Below are 13862 nucleotides of genomic sequence, written 5' to 3' on the forward strand. Positions count from 1 at the left end.
GAATATGACTGACAACCACTGCCTGTTTTACAGTACACTGAAAAGAAAGGAAAAAAAGAACAGGAAGAGGAAAAAAGGAAGCGTCAGATATGCTAATTGGTGTCCAGTTTCTACAGGTTTATTTGGTCACAATTTTGGTGTATTAATAACAACACTAATATCACACAAATACATTTCTCACACAGCAGAGAGGTCTGTGGCCCTCATCAGATACTCAGCATGTTATTGCACAGAGACTGGATCACTGCATTTCAAGGGATGGGGATGCAAGCTTTATGTGAATATCCAAACATTTGCACCCTACGGTGAGGCAATTTTCCACCCTTTGTCTTTCTGCTCCAGGGCCGTTTGGCTGAACGGTCCTAATGGAGCTCTCCAGGGTGTCTCTCAGATCTCTGTGGTGTGAGCTGTGGGTGTCTCCTAACCACTCTTTCATTCTTGCCTTTATTCCACATTCCCATTGTTAGAGAAGTCCAGTTTTTATTTTTTGCCGACTCTTTTATCTTTCAAGTAAAATGATAGATGGTGGCCCACTCTCTGGTCTGGTGAGAGTTAAAAGACATGCCTCAAGCAATAATCAAAACAATGAGTGTTGCTCCATCACTTTCCATTATGAACTCTACTTAATCACCTAAAGAGCACTAGGCAAGATCAGATGAGCTGGTTGCAATAACCCCCCACCCTGACAAGAAGCATTAATATTTCAATTTTATATATATTAGACTTTTTAGATGTATTTTCTGTATTTTTGTTTTATATAATTAGTTCTAAAGTACAGAAGACGACGCAGGCCTGTGGTTGGTCAGTGATATGGAAGGTGGCAGCAGTGGAAGATCCTATTAGGTGGCAGAAGCTGAAACCTGGGCACAACACGGCTGCTCAGTAAGCATGATTGGCCACATAGAGTGACTGGGCTGCCACCCCACTTCCATCTCCACTGGCCTCATACTTCCCAAGAGATGCCAAACTGTTTACCTTGAAAAAGGAAAAAGAAAAGTCAAGTCAGTCAAGATTGAGCATTACAATTAAAGCTGACTTCACTTACAGCCAAGATTCAGAGAGGAACCTTTATCTTCTGTCTCTCTCATACTTTTCATTAAGTCTCCATTGCATTGCTGTAATTTTGTTGTGAACAGTTTCTCTCATTGGAAGTTACAGGCATTTAAACTGCAAAATCAGATTGGATCAAAGACAACCAAAAACATTTGACCAAGATATAAATGTAGTATTAAACCTCTATGGGGCATCAGACCTTAACCTGGTAGATTCAGACACAAGCCAGAATTCAATCTTGGATGGGACGAGAAACTAACACTTGCTAATCGGATGAAAAGTACTATGTAACTATAACTAAGTCATTTTCTGCAGACAGTATTTGTAGAGTTTTAACCAAAGGCTAATATTATTGGCAGGCAGTGAGGTGTAGTGGTCAAGGCTTTGGATCTAGGACTTCAGATGCTGAGGTTGTGGGTTCAAATCCTTCTGCTGACACTGTATAACCACTTGATCTGCCTGTGCTCCAACTGGAAAAAGGAATGAAATGTAACCAAGTGTATCTTAAATGTTGGATAAAGGCATCAGTTGAATAATAATATAAATAGGTCATTGGAGCTGCTTACTCTTGAACATGCTGTATACAATTACAAATAAGTAAAATGTTCCTGCATTAGATTGATTCCTGCTTTTCCTAGTGACTTGGCTTTTGTTGATGGTCACTTTGCAGGAAAGTATATTATTTTGAACTGAAATGGGTTATCAGTAGGAATAATGTGAAATTTGAGTATTTTATCATTATTAGATTTTTACTTAATTAGAATTGTACTTATTACATAATTCACTCAGGTATTTCTTTGTGTTTTTCATCAGTTATATGTTCTAAGCTTTTTTTGCCATAGCCATAGGCAGACAATAAAGTTCTAATACTGAATCACATTTTACTTAAATTTATTACATTAGCAATGCCATTTCCTGGCTACACATTTAGACAGTCCATGCAGTGAACTGAATGAATGAATAACTTTTGGAGTTATTTTCTTCCATTTCAAGCACTAGAGAAAACAACTGCTGGTATTTTTTTTTTGGAAGCTTCTTAAAAAATTGGGGGTTCCTGTTTAAAGTCCACCAATGAGATTATATATGTAAAGAATTTTGGAAAGCAGTAGAGAAAGAGGATGGGGCATCCTCGTTTCAAGTAAGCAGACATGCATGTAAACAATTTTGGAAAGTGGAGTAAGTGTCCCTTTCCAAACTCCATAGATGTGAATATATATTACAATGGAGTAGCTCATGCGGGTCCCGTTATGTTTAAACCTACAGTGTCTGACCCCTTCTCTTGGATCTGAGGACATCACCTCCAGCTTTACTTCTCTTTCACTGTCTTATTGCTTCTAGCAAAGCAACAGCAACATTCATAGCCACTTGTTCTGACAATGACACTCTAGCTTTACAGCTTTTGCTCACCATTGAGCTTTGCTGAAATTTCTGCTTCAGTTTTGCACCTCACTGTACACGGCCATTATGATTACATCTTGTTTATCCTGTCCAGGACAACAACTCTTGTCCAGTCATCTGTCCATCCTATTGGTTAGTGTTGCTATTAGTCGCTTCTACTGTGTCCTTTTGTTTGCATAAAGCCACCTTTAAGTGCAGCGCAGAGCATGCAAGTTAGCATAATATTAATAAACATCAACAAAAAAACGTGTCCAGTAATTTTCTATAGCCAAATTTAAATCAAATCAGTCAAAGCATTTTTGAGATTCTCAGGTACTTAGTTTAGGGGTGTTTTTTACAACTAAATTTTGATACATTATATTGAAATGTCCTTTCTTAGAAGATGCCTGCTGACTGAGATGTACCATCCTGTCACATTTCAGCTTTTAACTAAGTGGGCTATTGTGTTTTCATTGATGAATGAATCGGTCAGTCAGTCAGTCAACCTTGTATTATATACTGTGGCTTGCAAAATTATTTAGTCCCCTTGAAAGCCATCATAATTTTCTGCATGACAAAAGATTTTTACACATATTTATCAATTCAGTATTTTTAATGGGAACTATTAGTGTTTGAATAAGTATTCAAGCCCTACTTTGTCAAAGACCCTTCTGCTGCAATAACACTCTTCATTTCTAGGGGGTAAATATGTACCAGTCTTGCAAATTGTTCAGGAGTGATTTTTCCCTCATTCTTGGCAGACTTTGTAGAGATCCTCTAGGATGGTGGAATGGCACCTTTGGACAGTAGTGTTCAAATCTTGCCACAGATTGTGAGTAGGGTTAAGATCTTGGCTTTGACTTTTTTGCCATTCCAAAACATTCACTTTTCTGTTTTTGAGCCATTCGAGTGTTCTTTTAGCCTTATGCTTAGGGTCATTGTCATGTTGAAAGATGAATCTTCTATCAAGCCATAGGTTCATAGCAGACTGGAACAAGTTCTCCTGCAATATTGTGCGGTATTTGATTCCATTCATTGTCCCTTCAACTCTGACAAGAATCCCAGTCCCTGCACATGAAAATCATCCCCATAGCATGATGCTGTCACCACCATATTTCACTGCAGGTATGCTGTTTTTTGAGGCATGGGCAGTCTTTGTTTTACATCACACATTCCTCTTTGAAGTCTGGCCACAAACTTTTATTTTGGTCTCATCTGACCATAAAACCTTCTCTCACAACTAGGTCATTCACATGCTTTGTAGCAAATGCCATACATGCTGCTATGTGGACCTTCTTAAGGAATGGCTTCTTTCTTGCCAATCTCCCATTCAAGTCTGTGTTATGGAGGTTCTTGAATTGTGGACCCATGCACCTTCACTCTAATTTCAGCCAAAGAGTATTGCACTCTTCTGAGAGTGATAGTTGGAGTTTTAGTATCCTCTCTCACCAGTCGACATCTTGTTCTGATGTTTAGTTTTGAGGGACAGCCTGTTCTAGTGAAAGTGGGTACTGTGGTGAACCTTCCACTCTCTGATGATGGATCCAACAGTGCTTAACAGGCCATTCAAACTCTTTAGTATTTTTTGTAGCTATTTTCTGCCTTGTGCATCTCAACGGCTTTGTTTCTCACATCAGCAGAATGCTCCTTTGGCTTCATTTTTGCAGTGATTGTCCAACAAACACTATAGCCCTTACCAAGGGTGCTTTTCATATCCAGAGATATAAAGGACTCACAAGAAGCACCTAATTATTTTAATCCATCCATCCATTTTCCAACCCGCTGAATCCGAACACAGGGTCACAGGGGTCTGCTGGAGCCAATCCCAGCCAACACAGGGCGCAAGGCAGGAACCAATCCCAGGCAGGGTGCCAACCCACCCAGGATACACACAAACACACCCACACACCAAGCACACACTAGGGCCAATTTAGAGTCGCCAATCCACCTAACCTGCATGTCTTTGGACTGTGGGAGGAAACCCACACAGACACGGGGAGAACATGCAAACTCCACACAGGGAGGACCCGGGAAGCGAACCCAGGTCTCCTTACTGCGAGGCAGCAGCACTACCACTACACCACCATGCCGCCCATTAATTATGTTAAGTTATGGTCAAATGACTGTCACCTTTGTGTCATTTGTGTTAACCTGGAGCTTCAAAGCGCAAAGTTTTAATACTTATGCAAACACTAACTTTTGAATTTTTCTTCTTCAATTAAACATCTACAAAAAATGGTGACTTTGAAAAAGTATTGTTGCTGTATATCATAAGAGTTCACATTCAAATTATTGAATGGATAAATGTCTACAAATCTTTTGTCATGCAGAAAATGTTTAGGTCTTTCAAGGGGTTGAATACTTTTGCATGCTACTATACACTGTGTGTGTATACTTGTGTACGTGTGCGTTTGTGTATATAAACAACAGTTTCCACCACTAATTATTATAAATTACCTTTTGCTGAATTACCTTAATATTGCACTGAAAAAATGAAATCCATCCTTTAATTGAAGTAAATTTACTCTGATTAAAATAATTCCTCATCAAGATATAATTATCTATGAACAAAACCTGTAAGAGTTGTATTTGAACCCTGGTCCAATGTGCACCTGGTATGTATCTGAGTCTCATATCCTTCCTTCTAAGCTTATGCTTAAAAGCTGACACTGTTATTTTATTATTCATTATGATAAATGTATTTCTTGTTATTTTATATGCCCCCTTAAGAGAAAAATGTTATATTTATGGCATAACCTTTCTTCTATAATACTGTTTCCTGTTTTTGTACCCAGCTGGATCATAATATATATATATATATATATATGTAGACCATTGTTCTTTTCTCTTCTTTGTGAAATTCACACATCTCCTAAAATAAGAATAAAAATAATACATTTAAAATGTCATGCACATCCTAAGCAAACAGGACTATCAATCAAATTGTGGTCATCTAAGGTATCAACATCTGCCATGTCCTGTTAGCAACTAAGTGTAACCAATCATGTTAAAAGTTTCTGAATTTGTAATGAATTCCTTTTAAAGAATAGTCACCTAATCAATGGATTGTATAAATAGAACGCAGATGACACTTTTTTCTTTGCAAAAACACTGATATGATGCTTTTTGCCTCTTCGGAGATTTAAATAAAGAATAACGACTGATGCTTTCTCCTGCCTGTGTTTTATTGCTTAAATCGGGGCATAGTGGGGGGGGGGGGGGTCTGTATTCATAATTTTCTTCCACAAACCACATGTGCCATGATTATTGGCACCCCTGGAAACTCTTATAAACAAACTGTAACTGAAACATTTTTCAATCTTTATCTTACTTATTTTTTAAAGTTGACCAGAGTGTGCTGGAACTTTCGAGCAGAAATCCATGAATTCCTGTTTCATTGGGGTATACATATAAGGTGGCACAGAGGTCAAATTCCCTTATTCATTCATCAATATGGAAAAGATAAGAGAACACACAATTCAAATGAGGAAAAGTGTACTGAATTTCATATGTTAGGGAATGACTATATAATTGCTTCTCGCCTAAAAATGCCAGTATCTAAAGTTGGGGCAATAATTCAAAAGTTCAAATCAATTGGAACTGTTACCAACTTGCTAGGAAGAGGACCCAAATTTATTTTTCAAATACACACAGTAGCATTTTAGGGTCGCCAAGTCTGTAAAACTACCATCAAACGCCACCTACATGCCAACAGATTATTTGGAAGGCATGCCAGAAAAAGGCCTTTCCTGTCATTTAACCACAAAGGTAAGCACATTGAATTTGCCAAATGTTACTGGGACTGATTGGAACTGTGTTCTATGGGCAGACAAAATGAAAATTGAGCTTTTTGGCAACAAGCACTCAACTTGGCTTTGGTGTAAAAATGATGGCTATAGCAAAAAGAACCTGGTCCCCACTGTCAAGTATGGTGGACATTCTGAGATTTTGTGGGGCTGCTTTTCCTCCAAAGGCCCTGGGGACCTTACAAGGGCACATGGCATCATGGACTCCATGACATACCAGGAGATATTAAATTTAAATCTGGATCCTCTGCCAAGAAACTGAAACTGGATTGTCACTGGATCTTTCAGCAGGACAGTGATCGGAAACGTATGTTTAAATCACCAAAAATAGTTAAAGGAAGAGAAAATCAAGCTTTTGCCATGGCCGTCTCAATCCCTATACCTAAACCCTATTGAAAAACCTGTGGGGTGGGCTGAAGAGGAGAGTGCACAAAAGAGAGCCTAGGAACCTGGATGGTCTGGAAAGAGTCTTAAAAGAGGAATGGTCTTTGATTCCCCAGTATATATTCTCCATCCTTATAAGATGTTATAGAAGACTCTGTGCTGTTGTATTGACAAAGGGATATTGTACAACATAATAAAATGCAGGGATGCCAAAAATTGTGGCACATATGGTTTTGTTAAAAATAATTATTTCTTGAGGAGGAATTATTTTTTTCTCAGAATAAATTTTCTTCAGTTAAAAGTTGAATTTCTCTTTTTTGTTTCATTGTGAGATTAAAGTAATTCACGAAAAGGTGAATTTTTAAAATACTTTTTTACTTATCTTAACAATGGGTTAGAATAATTATGGAGGGGACTGAATATACAGTATTTTTGACTAAATCTACCCACCCATTGCTCCTTTTCCTGAGGCTTACCCATGTTCTATCAATTATTGTTTTTTGCTTTTACAGTACATCTGTTCAATCCCCATGGTGGACTTCCAATGATGAGTGCAGCAACCTCTATAAACAGTCAGAGCAGGCCAATTACTTCCTGAATTGAAAATGACAAGAGTACATGACATGGTAGCGTAGTTGTTGTCTTTGTTGTCTCGCAGCTCTGTGAGTTCTGGACACTTATCTGTGTCACATTTGCATGTTCTCTCCTTGTCTATGTGGGTTTTTTGCAGGTAATCAGTTTCCTTCCACATTCCTGAGATCTGCCAACTAATTTCTGCAAGACAAGTGTGTGCATCAGCGTGCCCCGTGATTAACATGTTCCACCTAGGTTTGGTGGCTGCTTTATGTGGGATGAAGCTGAGAAAAGCTTCCATTGCTCTTAAATCTATGTTGCAATAAGCAGGATCAGGAAATGCATGAATACATTTAATGAACAAGAGGATATTTGCAAAAGGCCCAGTGCATTAGCAGACACTAAAACCAACCCCATGTGCCTCTGACTGGCTCACTGATACACTGGCTGTGCTCACCTCGGCTCGCTTGACAAATTCCTCTGTGGCGGCTGCTTCATTATCTCTCTGACCACGCCAAGTGTTGAGTGCAGAGGCTTGCAGGGCTCGGCCATAAGAGAAGGTGAGGGGCCAGGGACGACCAAGAGGACATTTATTGATTGCATTCAGGTTGATAGAGGCCTCCTCCTCGCTCTGACCGCCAGACAGGAAGGTCACACCTGTACAGTATGGGGAATCAAAGCCATAGCTTAGACCTTGTCCTGAAAGAAGTCACCAGCTAAGTACTGTACATTTCTCCCATCATGTCTGCACATTTCACATAGTGCTGGGAATACACTGATTTTTCAAGAGACTGTGTGATTAAAATTCTGATGCACGATGGCCTTCCCAAGAACGTTCTGCAGTCCAGTGTTTGAAAGAATTTAATATTAGGAGGTTCATACTTCAGTCACCAACAGACTTGCATCATTTTTTTAGGCTCAATAGCTAAATAATAAAGACAAACCGCCTCAGCTTCTAATTCCCTGTATGTTTCTGAACCAGGTTGTTGCAGCCCAGCCTATGTGATAAATGTAAAATATTCCCCAAGTGGTATTATATGCATCTGTGAGCTAAATCACTAAACCACTAGAATCACTTTTCTTTCTTGCTCTAACCCTTGTTAGGTATTAATAATACATTTATTGTTATTAATGCTTTCTGAAGTGAAGGCACAATACCTGAAACAGCAGGAGGGACGTTACGGCGCAGGGCAGTGACTGTGGCCATGGCAATCTCCTCTGGGCTGTACTTTATGGGACAGGCATGTCCTGGGGTCACCATATTAGGTTTAAGAAGAGTGCCTTCCAAGTAAACATGATGGTCACTCAGAGCCTTGTATACTGCAGCCAACACCTAGAAAGACAGTGAAGCAAGTGGAGTAAATAGGGGCTGGGTGTGTGTAAATAACATCTTTTCATTCATACAACTTGTATTGTAGTGTGAAGCACCAGGGGACAAATGAATTAGCTAAAAGGGAATTTCCTTTTAGGATATGGATAGTGCAAAGTGGCAAAACAAATAACAGTCAAGGGCAGAGCCAACATACACAGAAGAAGACAAAGTAAACTACGTTTACCTTCTCTGTGACATACTGGCTGCGTTTCAGGTCATGATCTCCATCAGGAAGGATCTCTGGTTCCACAATGGGCACAATTCCATTCTGAGATGAAAAAGGATAACAGCACTGAATTAAAACCATAGACTTTCCACAGACTGAACTAACAGGTGTGAGCTGTCGTAATGGACTTGCTATTTAATCAAAGATGTTTGGTTTGGTTAATGGAAGGGATCTTTAACTTTGTGTTACTGGCTTGTTCATTACACTTTAGAAGTCCCCAATCTCCCCGGGGTGCTAGCACATCATCAGACCACTGAAGTAAAAGTTTAATTCACAAGTTCTTTTAAGGCATGAGGTAGTAGTGTTTTAGAAATGTTGTGTTTTATTTATTGTTTTTATAACTGTACCATTTTGCACATCTTTTTGTGTCCAAACAGGAATTCCTTAAACCAAAGACATGATACGGCTGCCTATCTAGAGACTGTAATGGATCAGTGTGAGTGAAATGTAGATATGTGTATGAGCATGCTCTGGGATGGACTCTCATTCCATACAGAATTAGTTCCTGCGTTATACACAATGTTGCTGAGATAGGCTCTAGGCCCCGAGACCAAGGAACTAGATTAGGTGGGTTCAAAAAATGGAAGGGTGGACGGAAGAAAGCAATCAGGCCCGGTCTTAGGTCTTATGGGGCCCTAGGCGAAAGGGGGGGTCCAGGGGCCCCCTGAGGGGGCGGAGCCCCCCTGGAAGCTCTGTGAAATGCGTGAAAATTAGACCAAGGAGTCGATCCGGGGCCCCTCGGACACTGGGGCCCTAGGCGGTCGCCTACTTCGCCTATGCCTAAGGCCGGGCCTGATTGGGACAAATAATGCTGTAGTATATTTAAGTATATATGACAATTGCTCACTTGGACAATTTGTTTTGGGGGCCCCCAAGAAGGCGGGGGCCCTAAGCTATAGCTTGTGTAGCTTATACATAAATCCTGCACTGAAAGCAATCCAAGAGCAACATATACGGAGACAATTTTCACTCTGCTGCTTCAGACTTAACTGCATTTATACTTCTAGCCAGTAGATGGCAGAAAGAGCAACAGTTCACATGACAGTTTAGTCTAAACCAGAATTTGCAGAGATTTTTTGCAGTTAGATATTCAAGGCATCTTTAGCTGATCCACTTTATTTCTTATTTTATTTAGCAGGTGGAGGGGGCATTTATTTTCAGTAATTCTATACATTTCTTGGTGGTATGTTTCCAGTGACTAAAGTGACTGTTACTTACAGCATTCATTACAAACTAAATTAATAATAAATAAAAAAGTGATTACATTTGCATGGACCAGTAAAACTACATATTTAGAGAATGCAATTTACTAATGACTACAATGCTTCAGGCTCCTTTTACTTTTCAATGTTGCAAGCTATAATCTTATCGAAAGTTTGAATTATTTGCGTTAATACGTCCAAATATGTGCATGCCATGTGAAACACTGGAATCCTGTCGAAATTCAGGCTCACATTCACCAATGAACCTACCACGCTCATCTTTAGGATATCAGATAAAACCCTGTCTCCTTGAACTATAAGGCAGCAGTATTACTCATGTGCCACAGCACTGTCTTCATGAACTTAATATAAAACATTACATCACGGCTTACAGTAGGGGTCGTCAATCACAGTCCTGGAGGGCCACAGTGGCTACAGGTTTTCATTCCATCTAATTTCCTAGTTAGAACTCAGTCCTTGCTGATAACGAAACTTAGTATTTAACTGTACACCTTGTCAGGGTTTTCATTCATCCATCTATCCATTATCCAACCCGCTATATCCTAACTACAGGGTCACAGGGGTCTGCTGGAGCCAATCCCAGCAAGCACAGGGCACAAGGCAGGAAACAAACCCCGGGCAGGGCGCCAGACCACCACAGGCTTTCATTCATCAAAGATAAAATTTAGGTACTTTGTAGATCAGGGGTCCTCAATTATAGTCCTGGAGGTCTGCAGTGAATGCAGGTTTTCACTTCAACCAATTTCTCCATTAGAACCCATTTATTTACTACTAAAGTCATATGTTTTTTTGGCTTAATTTTAGTTATCTTGCCTGTTACAATTCAGAACCCTTAATTTCCTATTTTAGTTTTTAGCAACTGTATTTAAGTTTTAATTGCTGCCTGTTTTCTTAACTAGACATTAGTTAATAATGAAATGCAGATAATCAATAAACCACAATCTCTCCAGCTAACGTGCTTCCCTTTAAACCTGTGCATATGCACCATGAAGTATCTGTGTTAAAAATGTTTAGAAATAAACAGGAGGGGAATTGAAAGGACCATTAAGTTTAAATCAATTCTAGTCCACAAAACACAGAACTAAGTTTGCAGAGGAGGAATCTCTACAGCGCAATGAAAATGTCTCTTGGACAAATGAAAGCTCTAACAAGCCAAATAGTTAAATACCAAGTTTCATTATCAGTAAGGACTTACTTCTAATTAGGAAACTAGTTGGAAGAAAAACCTGCAGCCACTGCGGCCATCCTGAACCATGATTGAGGACCCTTGCTTATAAAACGTTACCTTGTTAAACAAAATGACATAAGCAAACAGGAAATGAGATACTGTATATACAGTGTAACAATCGTAATACCTGTTGGCATATGCTGGCATAGCGTGCCAGGACATTGGCATTCTCCATAATGGCGAGCTGAGAGGGAGTTGTCTCACTAATCTTCAAGACACAGCGCCACTTGGCAAAGTCAGCCCCATCTTTCTTGTATTGGGCGCAGCGTTCAGACAAGCCATCCAACCCTTCAGAATGGTGAAATGTACATCAGCAACAGAGCACCAGTAGCCACCCATAAGAGGTATTATTTTCTGGGTATATGATAGAAGTAAACTCCACTGACCTTGAGTAGTTGTCTCTCCATTTGTGCCAGCTAGGGGTACAACACCTTTGTCCACCTAGAAATGGTGAGAGGGACACATAGGCAAACTTGTCCTTGGACTGTCAAACTGGTATCCATATTTGAACTCTACTTCTCCTAGGACTTATCTGGAATTCCCCCTGAATTGATTCTCTGTCTTCTAACCAATCTGAGGTCTGTATTTCTCGTATCTGAACCACCTCCCATGCCTCTGACCCCTGCAGCAGACCATACCAGTGTAGAACAGCACCTACATGCATTACCTAACGCCACCACTCAGGTCTCTAGCTTTATGTCTAAGCTTTTAAACCAACCCAAACTGACCTCTGGTCTCAAAACCACCCCCATACCACTTCTCAGCTCTTCACTCTCAACTGGTAGGCCTCTAATCCAGTTTATAAGCTGCCTTAGTCTTTATTTCCTGCATGCACTATAATAAACTTAATATTCAGAACAACCCAGACTCTCAGGCTTAAGTTTTTACATTTCCCAGCAAAGCCTCTGAATCACAAAACCCTACAATCCCCTGTCACCTTTATTCCCACAAGGATGCCTTTGTCCTTGATCATCTTGACAAAAGAAGTGCCATCATCAGCGCTTTGGTACATTGTCTCATGAAAGAAGATGACACCCCCAATGCAGCTGTTGATCCGGTCATCCGCACTAAAGAGTAGCTGCCGGTACAGGCGACGATTTTCCTCAGTGTTCTCAACGCCAATCTGGTTTAGGCGCTTAGCCATGCTCCCTGCCAGAGTAAAGTTACACATACACAAAATATTAGACCACTGGCGAAACTGAAAAAATCAGATGAGCTCTAAGTTGCATGGAGTGTCATGTGGCATATTAAAAAATAACTGCAGAGCTCTGGTGCAGGTTACATGTCACTACACATCATCTCCTACAATAATACCATGTTGTACAGGGGGTAAGGAACACAAATCTTTGTATCTTTACAAAGTAAATGCATCTACGACCTTCGCTGTCTGTGATAGGTTGTTTGATTAAAAGCAACTGCAAATCCACAACTGACCTACAGACTCATCCGCAGCAAGGATCCCTTTACCAGGAGACACAATCTGCTGTGCAATCTCTTGTAGCTCCTGCTTCTGCTCAGCAGAAAGTGCTGGGTACTGGTGTGCCATTTTGAGACCCTGCAAGAGAAACAACATCCTTTAAGAGAAGACTGCAAGAGGAAAGTAGATTACATAAGATGAGATAAATGTTATTAATCACAATGAGAACTTTAGACAAATACAGCAGCAAAAACATTAAAACAAAAATACAGACTCATAGGACAAATAAACCAATAAATCAATACTTATTAATTAATTTGTCTAATAAATAAATGTATATGGTGCAGAAATTGCAAAATGAACATAAAGAGTATAAGCATTTAATTTGGGATGTCGTGAGGAATCACTGAATTGCCTTAGAGCAGTGGGTAGAGGCAGATCTTAGCACACTGTGGAGACATGAGCCCATGGCACCTTCAGGAGTTGGACAGACATTACAGAAGTGATTGAGAATCATAAAGTCATTCTTTATATCCTAAAAAATGTGGAGATGCTTATATTGTTAGCCTTGAAATGCAGGCAACATTCTGTCTGCAAAATGCAGACACCTTGCTTCAAATGCAAAAAAGAAGAATAAAACTAAATTTAATTTTTCTAAATTTCACTTGCAGGCCCCACTCAACCAAATAGTTTGCAATCTTTTAACATCTGGTGAAGCCACTCTCTTAAGAGGTGGACTTTGAGGTGGTGAATTGACTACACACTAGTGTGGAAGCATAAGCTTCTATGATAACATGGAATCAGACCTTGATGACTCTGAATTAGGCGCAAAGAAGTTATAGAACCCACTGACTAAAGATTTATAGTTGCCATGTACCCTAACATGCACGTCTTTGATTGAAGTGGCAGGTCTTGGACATTATGTGAGACCAGACTACTAAAAGAATCCAGAGTCAAAGATGTGAATCTGCAGGCCTTATCAAAATGAATGGAAATAACTGAGGAGATGAATGTTTAGGCCCAGGAGATAAAATGAACCAGAAAATGAAGTTATGTTGCAAGTTTCTAAGATCTGCAGGTGTTAAACACTTAAACACTGGTGGCACTGCAGTCTTGTTAGATCTATCACACATCCCAAGACCCTCATAAAGGTGACATCTTTATCATGTGGGATTAAGGTGGTGAATTTTTTCTGAATATTGG

The 13862-nt window shown here is 39.8% G+C and overlaps 1 protein-coding gene across 1 annotated transcript in view; it reads right to left on the bottom strand.

The window, feature by feature from the left end:
- Nucleotides 1-88: 88 nt before the first annotated feature.
- Nucleotides 89-13862, bottom strand: part of LOC114655539 (fructose-bisphosphate aldolase C) — a 33888-nt gene continuing 20114 nt past the window's right edge. The window contains exons 2-9 of the mRNA XM_028806616.2: nt 12677-12797; nt 12180-12391; nt 11629-11683; nt 11370-11530; nt 8750-8833; nt 8352-8526; nt 7651-7850; nt 89-975 (exon numbers count right to left, since the gene is read on the bottom strand). Coding sequence (XP_028662449.1) covers nt 880-975; nt 7651-7850; nt 8352-8526; nt 8750-8833; nt 11370-11530; nt 11629-11683; nt 12180-12391; nt 12677-12788 — 1095 coding nt within the window. The 5' untranslated portion in view covers nt 12789-12797 and the 3' untranslated portion in view covers nt 89-879. The remainder of the gene's footprint in view (nt 976-7650; nt 7851-8351; nt 8527-8749; nt 8834-11369; nt 11531-11628; nt 11684-12179; nt 12392-12676; nt 12798-13862) is intronic.

The sequence above is a fragment of the Erpetoichthys calabaricus genome, chromosome 8 (assembly GCF_900747795.2).
Source record: "Erpetoichthys calabaricus chromosome 8, fErpCal1.3, whole genome shotgun sequence".
Lineage (NCBI taxonomy): Eukaryota > Metazoa > Chordata > Cladistia > Polypteriformes > Polypteridae > Erpetoichthys > Erpetoichthys calabaricus.